The sequence below is a fragment of the Macaca nemestrina genome, chromosome 12 (genome assembly GCF_043159975.1).
Source record: "Macaca nemestrina isolate mMacNem1 chromosome 12, mMacNem.hap1, whole genome shotgun sequence".
Classification (NCBI taxonomy): Eukaryota; Metazoa; Chordata; class Mammalia; order Primates; family Cercopithecidae; genus Macaca; species Macaca nemestrina.
Window position 1 is genome coordinate 85,757,628 of NC_092136.1, and position 22,832 is coordinate 85,780,459.

General features: G+C 37.1%; 1 protein-coding gene and 1 long non-coding RNA gene across 5 annotated transcripts in view; one reads left to right on the top strand and one right to left on the bottom strand.

The window, feature by feature from the left end:
- Window positions 1-22,832, bottom strand: part of LOC112424447 (uncharacterized) — a 69,343-nt gene that overhangs the window by 30,012 nt on the left and 16,499 nt on the right. For 3 of the 4 annotated variants that reach the window (XR_011611229.1, XR_011611228.1, XR_011611231.1), the window contains exon 1: window positions 16,592-16,777. The exons of the other annotated variant lie outside the window; for it this stretch is intronic. This is a non-coding gene — a long non-coding RNA (uncharacterized lncRNA). Of the gene's footprint in view, window positions 1-16,591; window positions 16,778-22,832 lie in introns of those variants that run through there. 4 annotated transcript variants of the gene reach the window in all.
- LOC105468868 (coiled-coil domain containing 81) overlaps window positions 16,817-22,832 on the top strand; it is a 48,264-nt gene continuing 42,248 nt past the window's right edge. The window contains exon 1 of the mRNA XM_011719345.3: window positions 16,817-17,188. Within this exon, the coding sequence (XP_011717647.2) occupies window positions 17,110-17,188 (79 nt within the window). The 5' untranslated portion in view covers window positions 16,817-17,109. The remainder of the gene's footprint in view (window positions 17,189-22,832) is intronic.

A 22,832-nucleotide genomic window follows, 5' to 3' on the forward strand; every position in this document is an offset into this window, starting at 1 on the left:
AGCCACTGTGCCCGGCCAAAATAAATAAATCTTAAGTATGTATGTATTTTTACAAATGCATACTCTTGTAACCACCAATCGTAACAAGATATAGAACATTTTTTAGCCCCCAAGGAAGCTGTCTTGTAATAACTTCCAGTCAATACCCTACTTCCCAGAGATAACTACTCTACTTCTATCACATAGGTTAGGTGCTGGGTCCTGAGCTTCACATAAATGCAATCATATAGTTTGTACTCTTATGTCTCCCTTCTTTTGCTCACCATAATATTTTGGAGATTTATCTATGTTCTGTATATCAGTGGTAGTTTATTCTTTTTTATTGTTGTGTTATATTCCATTGTATAAATAAATAACAATTTGTTTATACATTCACCTGCTAGTGGATGTTTAGGTTGTTGCCAAGTTTGGGTTATTAAGTATAAAGCTGCTTTAAATATTCTTATAAATTGTACTTGGCATGTTATTTTAGGGGGTATATACTGAGGAATAGAATTGCTACATCATAAGGTAGATGTTTGTTTAGCTTTTCTGAAAAGTGCCTGTTCAAGTGTTTTGCCCATTTAAAAAGCTTTGTTATTGATCTGTAGAGTTATTTATGTATATAATCCTTTATCAGATGTAAGTATCGCAAATATATTCTCCTACTTTGTAACTGCCTATTCAGTTTCCTGCTAATGTATTTTGATAACAGAGGTTCTCAATTTTAATGAAGTCAAATGTATCAATTTTGTCTCTTAAGGTTAGTGCTTTTTCTGTCACTGTCTACCTCAAAGTTGTGAAGTTTAAGAAATCATTGTCTACCCCAAAGTTGTGAAGTTATTCTGTTTTCTTCTAAAGCTTGGTTCATATTTCACATATGAGTATATGTTCCACCTTGAATTAAGTTTTGGATTTGTTGTGAGTTAAGAGTTTATTTTCTTCCCCATATGGATATACAGTTGTTGAAGCACCATTTAATAAAAACACTGTCACTTCTCCATTGAATTGTAGTAACACCTTTGCTATAAACTAAATGAATATATATGTACAGGGTATTTATGGACTCCGTTTTGTTACATTGGCCTATTTGCCTAACCTTGCACCAATACCACATTGTCTTAATTGCTGCCGCTTTATACTTGGTCTCGAACTCTGATAGTAAAGTTGTCAACTTTATTCTTCTTAAAGATTATTCTTGGCTATTTTAGGTTCTTTGCATTTCCATATAAATTTAAGATTTATCCTGTTGATGTTGACCAAATATTTTAAATGGATTTTTATAGATTGGGTTTGCATTGAATCCACTTATCAAATTGGGGGAAATTGCCATCTTATCAATTTTCAGTCATTTGATTCAAGCACATGATACAGTTCTTTATTTATTTAGGTCACTTTTAATTTCTCTCAGCAGTATTTTGTAGTTTTCACTATTAGCTTTGTGGAACTCTTCTTAAATTTGTTTCTAAATATTTGATTTTTAATGTTACTATAAATTACATTTTAAAATATTTCATTTTCTGATCATTTCTTGATAGTATATAGAAATATGCTTCGTTTTCATGTATTGACTTTGTATCCAGAGAGTTTGCTAAATTAATTCTAATAGTCTGTATAGTTTCAGATTTTCTGTCTTCACAATCATGTAATACATAAATGAAAATAGTTTTACTTTTTGTTTTCAATCTTTATACCTTTTATTTCTCTTTCTTGCCTTACAGAACTGTCTTGGGCCTACAGCATAATGATGAACAACAGTAGTGGTAGTAGAGATCACCATCTTTTCTTGACTTTGGGGAGAAAACTTTAACCACTGATAATGACACCGCTACAGGGTTTTATTACTAGATAACCCTTTGAGATTAAGGATGTTTTATTCAATTTCTCCTTTGTTGTGGATTTTTTTTCTAAAATCACCAATGCATGTTCAGCTTTATCAAATATGTTTTCTTCACCTATTAAGATGATCTTATTGTGCCCCTTCTTTCAATATTATGCTGTTAACATGGTGAATTCTAATGACAGAATTTTAAAATGTTAAATCAATCTTTTATTCCTGGAGTACATCTTTCTTTGTTATGGTATATTATGTATTTTTTACATTCCTGGAATCCCATTTATTGATTTTTTTGGTTTTGTTTTTAGAGACAGGGTCTTGCTCTGTCACCCAGACTGGAGTGCAGTGGTATGATCATAGCCCACTATAACCACATACTCCTGGGCTCAACTGATCCTCCCACGTCAGCCTCCTGAATAGCTAGGCCTACAGAGGCATGCCACCACACACAGCTAATGTAAACACATTTTTAGAAACAGGATCTCACTATGTTGCCCAGGCTGGTCTCAAACTCATGGGCTCAAGCAATCCTCTCACTTTTGACTTCCCAAAGTACTGGGATTACAGGCATGAGCCACTACACCCTGCCAATTTATTGATATTTTGTTAGGATTTTTACATCTATGTTCAAGAGAGATTCTAGACTATAAATTTCCTTACTTGTAATGTCATATTTTGGTATCAATGTTTTGCCAGTCTTAAAAAGTGAGTGCAGACATGTCCTTTCTTTTTTAATTCTCTGGAATAGTTTGTGTAAATCCAGTATTATTTGTTCTTGAATTATTTGTAAGAACTCAGCATTAAAGCCATAAAAATCTGACATTTATTTGCAGGAAGTGTTTTTTTTTTTTTTTTTAAATAAACATATGGAAGTAATTTGCTTTATGTCAGCACAAACTTAGTCATTTTCCACATACACCCTCCCAAGACTAAACCAGGAAGAAGTTGAATCCCAGAACAGACCAATAACAGGCTCTGAAATAGAGGCAATAATTACTAGCCTACCAACCAAAAAAAGTCCAGGACCAGACGGATTCACAGCCAAATTCTACCAGAGGTACAAAGAGGAGCTCGTACCATTCCTTCTGAAACTATTCCAATCAACAGAAAAAGAGGGTATCCTCCCCAACTCATTTTATGAGGCCAGCATCATCCTGATACCAAAGCCTGGCAGAACACAACAAAAAAAGAGAATTTTAGACCAATATCACTGATGAACATCGATGCAAAAATCCTCAATAAAATACTGGCAAACTGAATCCAACAGCACATCAAAAAGTGTATCCACCACGATCAAGTTGGTTTCATCCCTGGGATGCAAGGCTGGTTCAACATACACAAATCAATAAACGTAATCGATCATATAAACAGAACCAAGACAAAAACCACATGATTATCTCAATAGATGCAGAAAAGGCCTTTGACAAAATTCAACAGCCCTTCATGCTAAAAACTCTGAATAAACTAGGTAGTGATCGGATGTATCTCAAAATAATAAGAGCTATTTATGACAAACCCCCAGCCAATATCATACTGAATGGGCAAAACCTGGAAGCATTCCCTTTGAAAACTGGCACAAGACAGGCATGCCCTCTCTCACCACTCCTATTCAACATAGTGTTGGAAGTTCTGGCCAGGGCAATGAGGCAAGAGAAAGAAATAAAGGGTATTCAGTTAGGAAAAGAGGAAGTCAAATTATCCCTGTTTGCAGATGACATGATTGTATATTTAGAAAACCCCATCGGCTTAGCCCCAAATCTCCTTAAGCTGATAAGCAACTTCAGCAAACTCTCAGGATACAAAACCAATGTGCAAAAATCACAAGCATTCCTATACACCAATAACAAACAGAGAGCCAAATCATGAGTGAACTCCCATTCACAATTGCTTCAAAGAGAATAAAATACCTAGGAATCCAACTTACAAGAGATGTGAAGGACCTCTTCAAGGAGAACTACAAACCACTGCTCAATGAAATAAAAGAGGACACAAACAAATGGAAGAACATTCCATGCTCATGGATAGGAAGAATTAATATCATGAAAATGGCCGTATTTCCCAAGTATAATTTAGAGATTCAATGCCATCCCCATCAAGCTACCAAAGAGTTTCTTCACAGAACTGGAAAAAACTACTTTAAAGTTCATATGGAACCAAAAAAGAGCCCGCATTGCCAAGACAATCCTAAGCAAAAAGAACAAAGCTGGAGGTATCACACTACCTGACTTCAAACTATACTACCAGGGAAAACAGCATGGTACTGGTACCAAAACAGAGATATAGACCAATGGAAGAGAACAGAGCCCTCAGAAATAATACCACACATCTACAACTATCTGATCTTTGACAAACCTTACAAAAACAAGAAATGGGAAGAAGATTCCCTATTTAATAAATGGTGCTGGGAAAACTGGCTAGTCAAATATAGAAAGCTGAAACTGGATCCCTTCCTTACACCTCATACAAAAATTAATTCAAGATGGATTAAAGACTTAAATGCTAGACTAAAAACCATAAAAACCCTAGAAGAAAACCTAGGCAATACCATTCAGGACATAGGCATAGGCAAGGAACTCATGACTAAAACACTAAAAGCAATGGCAACAAAAGCCAAAATTGACAAATGGGATCTAATTAAACTAAAGAGCACAACAAAAGAAACTACCATCAGAGTGAACAGGCGACCTACAGAATGGGAGAAAAGTTTTGCAATCTACCCATCTGACAAAGGGCTAATATCCAGAATCTACAAAGAACTCAAACAAATTTACAAGAAAAAAAACAACCCCATCAAAACGTGGGCAAAGGATATGAACAGACACTTCTCAAAAGAAGACATTTACGCAGCCAACAGACACAGGAAAAAATGCTCATCATCACTTGCCATCAGAGAAATGCAAATCAAAACCACAATGCGATACCAACTCACACCAGTTAGAATGGCGATCATTAAAAAGTCAGGAAACAACAGGTGCTGGAGAGGATGTGTAAAAATAGGAACACTTTTACACTGTTGGTGGGACTGTAAACTAGTTCAACCATTGTGGAAAACAGTGTAGTGATTCCTCAAGGATCTAGAACTAGAAATACCATTTGACCACCCAGTGATCCCATTACTGGGTATATACCCAAAGGATTATAAATCGTGCTACTATAAAGACACATGCACATGTATGTTTATTGCAGCACAATTCACAATAGCAAAGACTTGGAACCAACCCAAATGTCCATCAATGACAGACTGGATTAAGAAAATGTGGCACATATACACCATGGAATACTATGCAGCCATAAAAAAGGACGAGTTCATGTCCTTTGCAAGGACATGGATGAAGCTGGAAACCATCATTCTGAGCAAACTATTGCAAGGACAGAAAACAAAACACTGCATGTTCTCACTCATAGGTGGGAACTGAACAATGAGAACACTTGGACACAGGGTGGGGAACATCACACACTGGGGCCTGGGAGGACAGGGAGGGATAACATTAGGAGAAATACCTAATGTAAATGAAGAGTTAATGGGTGCAGCACACCAACATGGCACATGTATACATATCTAACAAACCTGCATGTTGTGCACACGTACCCTAGAACTTAAAGTATAATAAAATAAAAAATAAAAACAACAAAGGAACTCATTCCCCCATCAAAAAAAAAAAAAAACAAAAAAAACCAAAACGTAGTCTTTTTCTTGTTTTTTGAGACGGAGTCTTGTTCTGTCACCCAGGCTGGAATGCTGTGGCACAATCTTGGCTCACTGCAACCTCTGCCTTCCGGGTTCAAGCGATTCTCCTGCCTCAGCCTTCCAAGTAGCTGGGATTACAGGTGTGAGTCACCATGACTGGCTAATTTTTGTATTTTTAGTAGAGATGGGGTTTCACTATGTTGGCCAGGCTGGTCTCCAACTCCTGACCTCCAGTGATCCACCCTTTTCGACCTCCCAAAGTGCTGGGATTACAGGTGTGAGCCACCATGTCTGTAATCATTTTCAACTTAGTCATTTTCTATGGCTCATTTCCTTGGTCAAGATAAAAGTTATTATTATATCTTAAGTAATAAATGTAAAGTTTATATAAAATAATAAGCTATAGATATGTCTTTGCATTAAGAAAGTTAAAAACTGTCAGGTACAGTGGCTCACACCTGTAATCCCAACACTTTGGGAGATAGAAGCAGGCAGATCGCTTGAGGTCAGGAGTTTGAGACCAGCCTGGACAATATGGCGAAACCCCATCTCTACTAAAAATATAAAAATTTGCTGAACGTGGTGGTACATGCCTGTATTCCCAGCTACTCAGGAAGCTGAGGCAGGAGAATCACTGTAACCCAGGAGGAAGAGGTTGAAGTGAGCTGAGATTACGCCACGGCACTCCATCCTGGGAGACAGAGCGAGACTGTGTCCCCCCCCAAAAAAAAAAGAAAGTTAAAAATTGTTTGACTGGGCACGGTGGCTCACACCTGTAATCCCAGCACTTTGGGAGGCTGAGGCAGGCGGATCATGAAGTCAGGAGATCAAGACCATCCTGGCTAACATGGTGAAACTCCGTCTCTACTAAAAATACAAAAAATTAGCTGGGCGTGGTGGTGGGCGCCTGTAGTCCTAGCTACTTGGCAGGCTGAGGCAGGAGAATTGCTTGAACCTGGGAGGTGGAGGTTGCAGCAAGCCGAGATCATGCCACTGAACTCCAGCCTGGGCGACAGAGCAAGATTCCATCTCAAAAAAAAAAAAAAAATTGTTAATCCTCAAACTTATCCTTATCAGATTTTACTTTATGTATTTTGAGGCTCAGTTATTAGAAGAATAAATGTTTATAATTTTTATGTTTTCTTGATGAATTGAAACCTTTTTTTATTATGAAATGACACTCTTTATCTCTGGTAACACTGTTTGCTCTGAAGTCTAATGTGTCTGATATTAATATAGCCACTCCAGTTTTCTGTTGGTCAAGGTCAGCATGGTATATTTGTTATCACCCCTTGAGTTTTCATCCATTTATTTATATTTAAAATATATTTAGTGTAGGCAGTATAGTTATGTTACGCATTTTAACCAATTCAACAACTTCTGACTTTTAGTTGGGGTATTTAAACCATTTATGGGACAATTTATATTACATTTAGGGAATTTATATATCATTAACATTGATATGATTAGGTTTAAATCTACCATCTTGCTATTTGTTTTTTATTTGTCTTATCTGGTTTTTGTTCTCTTTGTTCTCTTTTTCTGTCTTGTTTTAAACTGATTTTTATGACTTCATTTTATCTTCTTTGTCGGCTTATTTGCTATAAGTCTTTGTTGTATTACTTTAGTTGTTAACTACAGGGTTCATAATATACATATTTATCACCATCTATCTTGGAAAAATTTTGGTAATTATCTCTTTAAACTATTTTTCTGTCTGCAAGTTTCTCTCCTTATGCAGGGACTTGAATTGTATATATATTTGTCTTCTTTTTTTTTTTTTTTGAGATGGAGTCTCACTCTATTGCCCAGGCTGGAGTGCAATGGTGTGATCTTGGCTCACTGCAACCTCCACCTCCCAGGTTCAAGCGATTCTCCTGCCTCAGTCTCCCAAGTAGCTGGGATTACAGACACACACAACACCCGGCTAATTTTTGTATTTTTAGTAGAGATGGGGTTTCACCATGTTGGCAAGGCTAGTCTCAAACTCCTGACCTTGTGATCCACCCACCTTGGCCTCCCAAAGTGTTGGGATTATAGGTGTGAGCCACTGCGCTTGGCCTATATTTGTTTCCTTATAAGCTGTCCCACAGCTAACTGATATTCTGTTCTTTTTTTTCAGTAGTTTTTCTCTCTGTAGTTCATTACGGATTTTTTTTTTTACTATGTCTTCAAGTTCACCAACCTTTCTTCTGACACTAATCCCATCCAATGTATTCTTTTCATCTCAGGCATTGTGGTTTTAATGTCTGGAAGTTCTTTGTTTTTAATATCTCCAGTGTTGCCAGTTAACATGTTTAATATTTTATTTTTGCTTCTTGAACATATTAACTACTAATACGATAACTGTTTTAGTGTTCTTGTCTACTAATTCTTTGTGTCATTTCTTGGTCAGGTTTAAATTGAATGATTTTCTCTTTCCTCATTATGGATCATACTTTCTTGCTTCCTTGCATGCCTGGTAATTTTTTGGGGGATGTCATACATTATGAATTTTACCTTGTTTGGTTCTTGATACTTTTGTATTCCTGTAAATATTACTGAACTTGCTTTCGGGATGCAGTCAAGTTACTTTAAAACAGGTTGGCTAAAATGAAGTTTTAGGTCTTCCTTCTAGCTTTATTGGGAAGAAATGAAGCAGTGTTTAGTCTAAGGTTAACTTTCCCCCCTACTGAGCCAAGACCATTCTTTGTACTCCTCTCCAACACCCCATGAATTATGAGGTTTTCTATTTTGGCTGTTGGGAAACGGTGTTTTCCTGGATCTCTGTGATCTATGGAAACTGTTTCCTTTGATTCTTCTGGACAGTTCTTTTCTCTGGCCATGGGTAGCTTTCTCACATGCATGTACAAATCAGTCCTCAGCTGAATACTTTAGGGGACCCTCTGAAGATCTCTGGAACTTTCTCTCTCTCTCTGTGGGTTTGTGGTTTTCTCCCATCCCTGCATTGCAGCCTGAAAATTTTCTCCAGGCAGTAAGCTGGGGCAATTGTAGGATTTACCTCATGTGCTTCCCATCTCTCAGCGATTCCTTTGTTGCCTGATGCCTTATTCTGATTTTCTTGTTATATATTTTATTTTTACATGTTAAAACCTTGGATGATATAGTTATTATTATTGCTTTCAATAGCCAATTTTGTTTTATTTTTATCTATTAATTTAACCTCCCTAGAGCTGTTCATTCTTTTTTCCACTTTCATATTCTATCTGGGATCATTTTCCTTCAATCCGAAAACATCCTCTGCTTTTTTCTTATATTTTATTTGCCTGATAAAGTTTTAAAACTTTGTTCTTGACTTTGAAAAATATTTTTCCTGAGTATAAAGTACAAGTTTGGCAGTTTTTTCTTTCAGCACTTTAAAGTTATCATTACATACAGTGTTGCACTTTGATGTTTTAATTATGATGTCAGTGGCATTTCTTGTGATTGTCTTTTTTTTCTCTAGCAGCTTTAAAGGTTTTTTTTTTTTAATATTTGGTTTAATAAGTTTGACTCTTATGTACCTACGTGTCATTTCCATTGTATTTATCCTATTTGGGACTTGCTAAGCTTCTTGAAGATTTTAATACTTCTCAACAATTTGGAAAATTATCATACATTTTTCCCAAATGATTACTTCTTTCTTATTCTGTCTTTCTTCTCTTCCTGGAACTTCATATATTTCACATTTCTTACTGTGTGAGGTTCTTTTTACCTTTTTCCTTTTTGAGGTTCAATTTGGATAATTTCATTAAGTTCATTTGTCTTATGTTGTTTTCTGTCTACTGTTAAAATCCTCAAGTAAGTTCTTTACTTTTTAGTCACCTTATGAATTAACTAAATTCTATTTAAGTTTGCCTTTATTAAGCTTTTAAGTTTACTTTCCTAGAATTCTGGGTTGCTTCTTTTAAAAAAAAATCTTCATCAAGATACATACAATAAGCTGTATCCATTTTGAGTGCACACTTTGACGAATTTTTACAACTGTAGGCTCCTGTGAAATCACTACCACATTCAAGATACAGAATATATCCATTACCCCAAAATATTTCCTATGCCCCCTTGGCAGTTCATTTCTCCTTCTGATCCTGGCCCCAGCCAATCACTGATTTGCTGGACTCACTATAAATTAGTTTGCATTTTCTAGAATTTATATAAATGAAACCACACAGTATGTATTCTTTCTGTCTTGTTTCTATCAGCCAGCATGATGACTCTGAGGTTCATCCATGTTACCTATGTCAGTAGTTCATTTCTTTTTATTACTAAGTAGTGTTACTTTGTATGGATATACTACTACTTGTTTATCCATTTTCCATTTGATAGACACATGGGCTGTTTTACATTTTTGGCTGCTGTGAATAAGGCTGCTATGAATATTTGCATTTAACACTTTGTGTGAACACATATTTTTTATCTCTATAGGTTGAATGCTTAGAACTAGAATGGCTGGTCATATGGCAGGTATATGCTTAACTTTATAAGAAACTGCCAGTTTTTTGAACTACTTTACATTCACACCTTGAGTATAAGCTCCAATTGTTCCACATCTTCACTAACATTTGGTATTATCAGTCTTTTTAATTGTAGCCATCCTAATGTAGTGCTGTCTCATTGTGGTTTTAATATGTGTTTTCCTAATGACTAACCATGTTGAAAACCTTTCCATCTCCTTACTGGCCATTTACATATCTGCTTTTGTAAAATGTATGTTCAAATATTTTGTCCATTAAAGAAATTGAATTATTTTCTTATTACTGAGCTTTGGGAGATTTTAAAAATACATTTTGTATATCAGTTGTCAGGTATTTGTAGTGTGAATACTTTCTACGATTCTGTGACTTTTCATTTTTTAATGATGCCTTTAAAGAGCAAAAGTTTTGAATTTTGATAAAGTCCAACTTTATCATTCATGCTTTGTGTCTTAAATATTTGCTTAACCTCAAGATCACAAAATTTTTCTCTTATGTTTTATTCTAGAACTTTTATATCTTTTAGATTTAGGTCTATGCCTATCTTCAGTTAATTTTTGTATATTGTGTGAAGTGAACTGGCTGACCAACTTACCATACATTGCCTAAAGTCACTTATTTTACAATTTTTCAAAATATATTTATTTATCAGTAGTCTCCATTTTAAGTCAAGAGGCATTCTTTTGTTTATAGAATATACATTTGGTTTTGCCTACGTAAAGTGGTATAATCTTATGGTAAAATGGGGCAAGTATCTGCAGGCTTAGAATTTTGGGGCTCCAAAAAGACTTTTTTCCTATTTTTACTTTTATCATTATTTCTTTAAGTTTACTGGGATATACTTGTTAACATTTATAGTCATTATTACTACTTTAACAACAAGCAGGCTCAGAAATATTAAGATTTTATTCAGTTATAAACACAAACCTATTTATGTTAATACTAGACTTGAGCTCAGATTTCCAAATGCCGAATTCCTCACTTTAGTTTAAGTGAAATGGAAAAAAGCTGCAAAGTGTTTATAAAAGGTGTAGGTCAGATGAGTACAGTTTAAATATTAACTTTCTCTTCTATTCATAAATAGATAATGTTATATGCATGGGTATCATTATCATATTTATTATTCATTGAGATAACATCTATTAAACATGAGAAAGCCAGACTGTATGACTTTTATTCTGCAAAGAGTCCAGGTAGAATAACGATAGTGTGTTAACTCCTACTTGAAATGGTCTATTTTCAAATAGTCTGACTTGATGAGTTTTCTATATTTTTTCTTTGGGAGATCATTCCACAGCTTAATTTCAAGGTAATCTCATTTATCACCTTAGCTAATTTACCTTTTTTCATTTGTGTTGTAAGAAAATGAATGCATCTTTGCAGTTTCATCTGTCAAAAGCTTCTAAATGGCTGTCACTCAATCACATTAATCATTCCGTAGCCAGTCTTTCTGTGGTTATCCTTTTAGTTATTTGGTAGCTTTCCCCATCTCTCTGAGAAATTTCTCTGATTAGTTGTTATCTGACATATGGATTACTTATATAATGAATTTCAAGCTTCTTTTTAATATAATACAGAAGAATATAGTGGTGATTAGGTCATTTTCTTATTCAAGGCCTTCAGGAACTATCCACACCTTCCAAAATAAAATTCAAGCTTCTTTGTTTAGCATTCAGGCTAATCATCCCAGTTAGAAGTTGATACAGTTTGAATATTTGTCCCCGCCAAATCTCATGTCGAATTGTAATCCCCATGTTGCATGTAGGTGGGGCCTGGCAGGGAGCATTTGGATCATGGGGGTGGATCCCTCATAACTTGGTGCTATCCTCATAATAGTGAATGAGTTCTTGTGAGATCTGGCTGTTTAAGTGTGTGGCACCTTCCCCCACCCACTCTCTCTCTTGCTCCTGCTTTCACCATGTGATAAGCCTACTCTTGCTTTGCCTTCTCTATGAGTAAAAGCTCCCTGAGGCATCCCCAGAAGCTGGACAGATGCCAGCACCATGCTTGTACAGCTGCAGAACCATGAGCCAATTAAACCTCTTTTTAAAATAAATTACCCAGTCTCAGGTATTTCTTTATAGCAATGCAAGAATGGCCTACTAGAGATATAAATTTCCTCCCCTTGAATTCCCATTACACTGTCTTCATGTCTCAAACATGACATTAAACATACGCTATGGTTTGGATATTTGTCCCCTCCAAACCTCATGTTGAAATGTGATCCCCAATGTTGGAGATGAGGCTTAATGGCAGGTGTTTTGGTCATGGGAGCGAAACCCATAAATAGATATATGACCTCCCTAGGTAGGGAGTGCTCACTCTATTAATTCCTCAGAGCTGGCTGTTAAAAAGAGGCTGGCATCTCCCTTACCTGTCTTTTGTTTCCTCTGTCACCAAGTGATCTCTACACAGCCGGCTCCCCTTTGCCTTGGCCTTTTGCCATGAGTAGAAGCAGCCTGAGGCCCTCACCAGATGCAGATACCCAATCTTGAACCTTCCAGCCATTCTTAATTGTGAACCAAATAAATATGTTGTCTTTATAAATTACTCAGTCTCTCAGGTAGTCCTTTGCAACACAAAACAGACTAAGGTAACAAATCTTTACAATACAGTTGCAGTGCACAAACACATAATTTATGTGGATTCAAGTCTAAGTAAAACTTAAAGAGAATACTTTAAATTGAAATAGTTCAGTTTTAACTACCAGTCCTGTATCATTCAGGTTCAATCAGAGAAGCAGGACCTGTAAGAGTGATAGAAAATATAAAATTTATTATGAGCACTAGCCCTTAATAGTTGTAGGAGCTGATTAAGTCATCTCTGTCTGGTGTTGGCCTCTGTGTCTGGTGTAAGGCCTAAAGCCAGCAAGGCTAATAGGAAGAAAAGATGGTCATGAAATGGGGAAGAATAAGGAAAGATTGGAACTGGTGAGAACAATCTGGAACCCACAAGTGAAATTGCCTTTGCAAAAATTATGACAGTGAGAAAAATCTGACATAGTAAAATTATGGCAGTAAAAGAAATCTGTCCTAATTAACTCCATCTTGCTTCTAACCTCCAAGCTGCCCTTGTTCGTTCCCGGACATAGGCTGAACTAACTAACATGGGAGGAATTTATAGTTCAACTTTGAAACAAAGATGGTAACAGTCCCTCCCTGAAACAAACTTCCTCCTTTCATGGGGACCAGATTGGCCTTTGTAAAACCAACAAATTAGCCACAAGCTCAGAAACCATGGCCTAGGAGTCATGCAGCCAGAGGCCACAAGATTGCTAACCTCCCCAATTGCCCCTATAGATAACATTACTATTGTAAAACCTAAGATTGATGTTTGAGCGATTTTTCTGACCCAGCATTCTGATGGATTAGCTGGCACATCCCAGACTGAAAAACCGGCTCATCTGGTCTTGTGGCCTCCACCAGGAACTGACTCAGCACAAAAGGACAGCTTCAACTTCCTATGTTTTCATCCCTGACCCAAACTATCAGCACTCCCCATTCCCTAGCTCCTTTCCCACCAAACTAAAAAACCCTAGCCTTTGAATTTTCAAGGAGGCTAATCTGAGTAATAAGAATACTCTAGTCTTCCATTTAGCCAGCTCTACCTGTATTAAACTCTTTCTCTATTGCAACTCCCGCATCTTGATAAATTGGTTTCATTCCAGAAGGCAAGAAGAACCCATTGGGCGGTTACACACAGGCAAACTAGATCCTGTGAGGACAAATTGCAGCCTACATCTGTATTTCCTTGCATCCAACCTCAGTGATGTGAGGGACTTACAGGATTAGGCAGTGCCTTTGGCAACACTGCTGCACATGTACCTGGTCTAAGATTGAGAGAAGCAGAAAGAGGAGATCTGGCAGGAGTTGCAGAGCTGCAGGCCAGGCTGCTGGACCATGCCTACATGGTGAGCCAGCAGATCAGTGCCTAGCCCCATGATGACCTTTAGGGCTTCAGATCAAATGGCTGCTGCTTTACTTCTGCCTTCCAAATCTCACGCACATTCTCTTTTGACTAACCCTAACCTAGAATCATACAGGAAAGGGAATTCTGGAAAATGTAGTTCTATCTTAGCTAAGTCGACACTCTATGAAGCTACTGCAAGTCTGTTTCTGCATAAATCCTTGAGTAAGCAAGGGACAGAAGATATACATCTGCTATATTTTCAAACTGTCTCAGTTCATGAGTGCGTATCATAGTGTTAGCATGGCACAATGTTGAGTACATACAATTAATCCTATTTGGTTGAATTTTTAGAATAAGACTGCTTTCCTAAACTCTAGCCAACTGTTTCATTACACCTCTCCTGAAGAAAGTGATCTGCACCAGTGTGAGGGGAGAAAGACTGTTTGCATTGGGTCTATAAACTGAGAGATGGCATATGTGGGTCTCTGATATGGTCCCCTCCTAAGAAGGGATTTCTAGAGTAGTTTTCCCACATCCAATTTTCAATTTACACTTTGACTTTGAAACCCAATCCTGATTTTAGAACCTCCTGCAATAAATATTTGTTAAAATGGTGAAAAATGAATTGTGAACTTCTTATCTGTAGGGATTTTCTGGTAAGTGTCTGTATTCCTTTTAGCAACTAGCAAAGTGCTTGGCACAAATTAAGTACTCCATATAGATGTGGGTTAAATTATTTATTGCAAATTTCTATTCTGGTGTTGTAAAATGAGTATTATGCTTTCTTTTTCAGTAGTTTTCCAAGTTGCCTTTAACATAAACCACTTAATATTGTGTGTGCCTTGGGGCTTCGGTAAAAATGACCGCCCATTCAGTGTGGGTTTTGCAAGGCAAGTTGGAGCTTGCAGAAAAGTAAATGTACATTGAAATACTTGGGAAAATTTTGGCCCTGTTTGTTTCCTTCAGTGTTTGCATAAATTCCTACACTCTACCTGTACCTCTCTCTCTTCCTCTCTTTGATAAATTATCTTAAATATTATAAAGTAATTCATGCTCTTGTTAAACAGTAAATAAAGGAGAAAAGTGAATATAAAAGTTCTTGAAATGCCTCCTCTGCCATACACAATTTTGTGTGATTCAAAATTTCACTGTTGATATTTTTTGAATGTATCTTTCCTCAAATATTCCATATATTTACAAAAATATATACGAATATGTATGCATACTTATATGCTTATATTTGAAGGAAACAGCATTACATTACATAAAAAATACTATGCTGCTACTGGTTTTTACTTATGATATTTTGAAACTTTTTCAACATCAGCACATAAATGTGCAGTTTTCTTTTAAGTAAACTCTTGAAATGTATTCCAATGTATGTAGTCACAATTTAACCAGTTCCCTATGATGGTCATCTTAGGCTGATTCTAAGAATTAACATTATAAACAATGTTGCATATACATATATCTTTGCATGTATCATGCCAATATAGCCAAGGAGTAAATTTGTAGCGGTGGAAGTACATGGTTTGCCTGGGTTTTGTTAGCAACTGAAAAGTATGTATTTTCAGGATATATAATATTTATAGCTCATTAAAAGTTTCTAGTCAACACAGGGTTACACATATCTACACCTCCTCCTTTGTCAAGAGACCTTTGACAAAAGGAAAATAAGACCTTAGAAGAAAAGTCGACAAATTTGTCCTTATTCTTTTAGAGCTTCCTTTAGCCATCTGCAATTCACTGACAATTAGCATCCACCACCATCTCCTGGAACTGAAGACAGCTTTTCTACAGATTAAAAGTATCACTATATTTAATTCAAAATCGAATGCATTGTAAAACAATTATTTTTATAATTCCATTATCTTAATATGGAACAATAATGCTGATATTGCCACTAAAAATTAGCTGGCATTATCTATTAAAATTGATCACATGCATTTCTCATGACCCATGAATCTACCCCTATATACACATCAGAAATGAGTACATGTATCTGTCAAAAGTGTTCTATGAGAATGTTTGCAGCAGCATTATTCCCAGTAGCCTCAAAGGGAAACAACACAAATGCCCTTCAACAGTGGAATGCATAAATTGTGCCATACTCATAAAAAGGAATAATACATAACAGTGTAAATGAAGAAATTATTACCATAGAAACTACGGATGAACCTCATGAACATAATGTGAATTTGAATAGAGCCAGACACAAAGGAATACATAATATATGATTCCAAAGAATCAACAGGAAAAATGAATCTGCAGTATGTGTTGGCTAATGACTGGAGGGGTAATGAGGTGCTGATCTGTGCAATGTGCTAGCATTCTATTTTTTGACTTGGATGGGTTTTGCATAGGTATCTTCAGCTTGTGATAATTATCAGCAGAGGGGAGAGTATGCACACAATTCTTCAGGATGAGACTGGTGACATGTAGAGAAAAGGGAGAAATGACTGTAGTTTAAAAATGTCAATTCCCTCCTCCCCACTTCTCCAGTTCTCCATTTCCTAGGAAGAGAGCCCAGGGAAAAGTAAACAAAGAAATAAATTCGAGCTCAAACTCTCAAACAGATCTGGAGACTCAAATATCCATCGCTCTGGGCAAAAGGCATTCCTAGATTTGTCCAAGGTACAAAAACTACCACTCTAACCACGTTTCTTCGCTGCCCGGGGTCAGATAAGTAAAAACCAATTATTTATTTATCTTTAAGTTACTTCCAACCTTGCTTCCTCGAGCTTCCGAATCACCTAGGCAACCTGGAAGCTGCCCATCTAAGGGGGTGAGGTCGAATCTCAGCCTTGACGCCTTAGCAACCAAGCGAGTCTTTCTGGCGTCCCAGCAACGCGCCCCGCCCTTTCCTGTCGGGCCCATTCTCCCTGGTGCCCCTCCCTTCCTCGAGGCTGCAGCTCACCCCTCACTGGGTCTCTCCCTGGTCCGGAGGGCGCGGGTCTGCACACTCTCACTCAGTGCCGGAGAGCAGTTCCTGCGGCTCCTGTGGTGGGAGCTGCCCGAGAGCCAGGGCAGTGGCGAGGGACGGCGAGAAAGAATGTTTAAGTTTATTTAAGAAAGAGGAAAAAAGAGTCAACAGATTCAGGATTTTCGTCATTCTGATTTTTAAGGCACATCCAAAGCTCCGTGGAGAAGGGGCTGGAGGGTGGGAGAATCATTTTTGTATACACTCCATATAAGAGAGAAGAGACCCATCGAAGATTCAGTACGGAGTCACCTGGAAATTGGAGATGTTGGATACGATCGCCCGTGCCCTGCAGGACCTGGGCAGGCAGGTGCTGCCCACTCTGCCCTCGCTGAGCCAGGAGGGTAAGCGTGTTGGGTAGTGGGGGGTGGCCCTGGAGACTGAACCTTCACCTGCTTGCAGGGGAAGCGGGGAGACCCACTTCCCTATTCCCTGGCTCAGGCCTGGCCTGCAAGTGGCTAAGTTGCCTTGACAACCAGCTGGTAATCACATCAGACCCACCCTGGACGCCCAGAGACCCTTTTCTGGTTTTGATTAAACCAGGTGATGCATAGACAGCGCAAAGTAAGTGATCAATAAAGGGACTAGCACAAAGTAAGTGCTCAATAAAGGTTAGGTAAAAACAAGCATTCCCACCCCACCCACTGGGATGGATCACAACCCTTTTGCCTACCTAGAGAAAAGAGGTGCAGAGACCCTAAATGGCTCCTTTTGAGAGTTCCTGCAAAGACGGTTGCTTTTATTGCCTTTGACGTCATGTGGCTGTATTAAGAAAATGAGATGATCATAAAAAGATACAGGGTAAGTACTTTGGAAGGGGACCTGGCACCTTCTCAGAGAAAATTCATTACGCTTGGTTAGTAGCAAGACAAGATCTGTTTTTAGCATCGTTTGTAGAAGAGTCACCCCAAAGTGAGGCTGAGATCTGTCTGCAAACCATAGGAGCACTTTGGAAGAAAAGTGCTGCAGGAATGCAAACTCTTATTATTATCAAACCACTATAACAGAGATGTTGCTTAGGCTTTAACCAAATGACCGCAGGAAACAAATACGAACAGATAGATACTTCTTTCTCTTCCCCTGCATCACTCCTATCTTTTCCTCTGAAAATCATCATGAAAGAAGCATTGAAGATAATGGTTTAATGAATTTAAAAACATATGCTATATTTGTAAATTTATATATAGTCATTCAAGTAATTTTGAAACCTTGCTATATGCTGAGCACTAGTTAATTTATGGTGAACAAAAATCTTGGAATTTACTGTTTAGTGGGGAAGATACACATTAATCAAATAATTACACAAATCAATGTAAATTTACCATTTGGGTAAATGCTACCAGGGAGGAGGTAAATGGTACAGTAAGAATTTTTTTAAAAAATGATTTTTTAGAGCAGTTGCAGGTTCACAGTAAATTAAGAAGGAGGGACAATGTATTAGTTTATTCTTACACTGCTATGAAGATACTATCCCAGACTGGGTCATTATAAAGGAAAGAGGTTTAATTGACTCACAGCTCTGCATGGCTGGGAGCCCTCAGGAAACTTAAAATCATGGCAGAAGGGGAAGCAGGCATGTCTTACATGACGGCAGGAGAGAGAGAGAGAGAGAGAAGCCCAGGGGACTAGGGGAAACCGCCATTTATAATACTCTCAGATCTTGTGAGAAATCCCTCACCATCAGGAAAACAGCATGAGGAAAACTGCTCTCAGGATCCAATCACCTCCCACCAGGCCTCTCCCTCAACACCTAGGGATTACAATTCAAGATGAGATTTGGGTGGGGACACAAAGCCTAACCGTATCAGATAGAGATGTCCCACATACTCTCTAACTTCACACTTGGATAGGCTCTCCTATTGTCAACATCCCCCACCAGAGTGGTACTTGAGTTACAATTGAACTTTCATTGACACATCAAAATCACCCAAGGTTCATAGTTTACATTAGAGTTCTTTCTTGGTGTTGTACATTCTATGAGTTTGGACAAATGTAAAATGACATGTATTTATCATTGCAGTCATATAGAGTATTTTCACTCCCCTTTATTCTGCCTATTCACCCCTACCCCCAATCCCAAACTCTGGAAACCACTGATCTTTCCACTGTCTTCATAGTTTTGCCAGTTCCAGAATGTAATATAGTCGGAATCATACAGTGTAAGCCTTTTCAGATTGGCTTCCTTCACTTAGCAATATGCATTTAATGTTCTTCCATGTCTTTTTGTGGCTTGATAGCTCATTTCTTTTTAGTTCTGAATAATATTCCATTATCTAGATGTACCACAGGTTTTTTTTTTTTTTTTTTTTTTTTTTTTTTAATCTATTCACCCACTGAAAAATGTCTTGGTTGCTTCCAAGTTTTGGCAATGATGAATAAAGCTGCTTTAAATATCTGTGTGCAGGTTTTAAAAAATTGGATATAAGTTTTCAATTCACTTGGGTAAATACACAGGGACATAACTGCTAGATTGTATGGTAAGTGGATGTTTAGTTTTGTGAGAAACTGCCAGACTGTCTTTCAAAGGGGCTGTACCATGTTGCATTCCCAAGAGCAATGAGTGAGAATTCTTGTTGCTCCATGTTATTGTCAGCATTTGTTGTTGTATTTTAGATTTTGGTCATTCTAATAGATGTGTGCATTGTTATCTCATTGTTTTAATTTGCATTTTCCTGATGATATATAATGGAGAGCACTTTTTAATATGCTTGTCGTGTTTTGATGATATATATATAAAGGGCTTTGGCTCATTTTTAAATTGAGTTTTTCTTTTCTTAGTGTTAAGTTTTAAGAGTTATTTGTATATTTTGCATGACAGTGTCTTTTGCAAATATTTTTTTCCAGTCTGTGGCTTGTCTTCTCATTCTCTTGACATTGTTTTTCACAGAGCAGAAGTTTTAAATTTTAATGAAGTCCATCTTATTATTTCTTGCTTGGATTATGCCTTTGGTGTTTCATCTAAAGTCTTTTCTATACCCAAGATCATCTAAGTTTTGTCCTATGTTATCTTCTAGGAGTTCTATGGTTTTGCACTTCATATTTAGGTCTATGATTCATTTTAAGTTAATTTTTGAGAAAGATGTAAGGTCTGTGTCTAGGTTCTTTTTTTTTTTTTTATTTTTTTGCATGTGGATGTCCAGTTGTTCTAGCAATGTTTGTTTAAAAGACATTCTGCTCCATTGTATTGCTTTTGCTTCTTTGTCATAGATAAGTTGACTGTATTTATATGGGTCTATTCCTGGGCTCTCTTTTGTGTCCTATTAATCTATTTGTCTATTCTTTTGTCAATAACACACTGTCTTGATGACTCGGCTTTATTGTAAATCTTGAAGTTGGGTAGTGACAGTCCTCTGACTTGTCCCATGTGTTATCTAGATGCATATTATTTAGTCCCCATGTATTTTGGGATTTTCCACTTATGTTTCTCTTATTCATTTCTACTTTAATCCCGTTGTAATCTGGAGCAGGCATTGTATGATTTCTATCCTATTTGTTAAGGTGTGTTTTATGGCCCAGAACATGGTCTGTCTTGGTCAATGTTCCATGTGAGCTTGAGAAGAATGTGCATTCTACTGCTGTTGGATGAATTAGTCTGTAGATATCAACTATATCCATTTGACAGATGGTGCTGTTGAGTTCAACTATGCCTTTACTGATTTTCTGCCTGCTGGATCTGTTCATTTCTGATAGGTCAGTACTGAAGTCTTCAAGTATGATAATGGATTCATTTATCTCTTCTTGCAATTCTATTAGTTTTTGCCTCATGAATTTGACAACTATTTTTAGGTGTATACATATTAAAAATTCTTATGTCTTCTTGAAGAATTGACCCCCCTATTATTATGTAATGCTCCTTGTTTCTGACAACTCTCCTTGATTTGAAGTCTGTTCTGTCTAAAATTAGTATAGCCACTCTTGCTTTCTTTTGATTAGTATTACCACGCTATATTTCCTCCATCCATCTACTTTTAACCTATATGTTTTCAGATTTAGATTGGGTTTCTTTTAGACAACATATAGTTGGGTTTTGTTTTTTGGTCCACTCCAAAAATCTCTGTCTTTTAATTGGTACATTTAGCCTATGTTCAAAGTGATTACTGATATAGCTAGATTAATATCTACCATATTTGTTTTTGTTTTCTACTTTTTGCCCTGGTTTTTTGTATCTATCTTTATTTTCAACTGAGCATTTTATGATTCCATTTTCTCCTTTTTTAGCATATCAGTTATACTTTTTTAAAAAATTGCCTTAGACTACAATATATATTTACAATCAATTCAAGTCCACTTCCAAATAACACTGTACCACTTCACAGGTAGTGTGATTGTTTTATAATAACAAAACCTTAATTCCTTCCTCCCATCCCTTGTATCATTGCTGTCATTCATTTCATTTCACTTATATATAAACATAAATACATATATGAATAAGCATACATAATTGAATAATTATTGCTATTATTGGACAAACTGCTATCTATTAGGTCAGCTAAGAATAATAAAAACAGGTGCAGTGGCTTATGCTTGTAATCCCAGCACTTTAGGAGGCCAAGGTGTGAGAATCACTTGAGTCCAGGAGTCCAGGATCAGCCTGGGCAATATAGTGAGACCTTGTCTACAAAAAATTAAAACAAAAAAAGATGGACATGGTGGCACACGACTGTAGTCCCAGCTACTCAGGAGGCTGAGGTAGGAGGATCGCTTGAGAGCCTAGCAGGTGGAGGTTAAAGTGAGCCAAGACTGCACCACTGCACTCCAGGCTGGGCGACAGAGTGAGACCCTGTCTCAAAAAAAAAATAAGTTTTTATTTTACCTTTACTTATTCCTTCTTTGATGGTCCTCCTTTTCTTTCTTTTTTTTTCTTTTTAAATGTAGATCCACGTTTCTGACCTACATAATTTTCCTTTTTTCTAAGGAACATCTTTCAACATTTCTTGAAAAGCAGGTCTACTAGCAATTAATTCCATTAATTTTTGTTTGTCTGAAAAACAATTTCTCCTTTGCTTTTGAAAAATAATTTTACAGGATGCAGAATTTTAGGTTGGTGTTTTCTTTTTATCAACACTTGAAATGTCTTACTGTACTCTCTTTTTGCTTGGTTTCTGAGAAGTAGTTCAATATAATTATTATCTTTGTTTCTCTATAGATGAGGTGTTCCTTCCCCTCCCTCTGCCCCAGCTTCTTTCAGGATTTGTTTTTAGCTCTGATTTTCTGTACTTTGAAAATGATATTCCTAGGTGTCTTTTTTGGGCATTTATCCAGCTTGGTGTTATTTGAGCTTCCTGGATCTGTGGTTTCACGTCTGACATTAGAGGGAAATTCTCAGTAATTGTTTCAAGTATTTCCTCTATTATTTCTCCCTCTTCTGGTATTCCCATTCTGAGTACACCCCTTCTGTGGCTGCCTCACAATCCTTGGATACTCTGGGTTTTTTTTTTCCCAGTCTTTGTTCGCTTTCCTTTTGAAGTTTCCTTGTCACATTTTCAAGCTCAGAGATTCTTTACTAAGTCATATCCAGTCCACTAGCAAGCCTTTCAAAGGCATTCTTCACTGCTGTTACAGTGTTTTTAGTTGCTAGCATTTATTTTTGGTTCTTTCTTAGGATTTCAATCTCTCTGCTTATGTCGCCCATCTGTTCTTGCATGCCATCTACTATATCCATTAGAGCCCTTAGCATATTAACCATAGTTGTTTTAAATTGCCAGTGTGATCGTTCCAACATCCCCGCCATGTCTGGCTCTGATGGTTGCTCTGTCTCTTCATATTGTGTGTTTTGCCTTTTAGTATGCCTTATAATTTTTTTCTTGATAGCTGGATGTGATGTACTGGGTAAAGGTAACTTCTATGAATACACCTTTAGTACTGTAGGGGGTAGAGTGTGCAGGGGTGGGAAAGCAGTCTATAGTCCTATGATCAGGTCTCAGTCTTTTAGTGAGCCTGTGCCTCTGGACTGTGAACTTTACAAATGTTTCTCAGATTTTTCCTTTC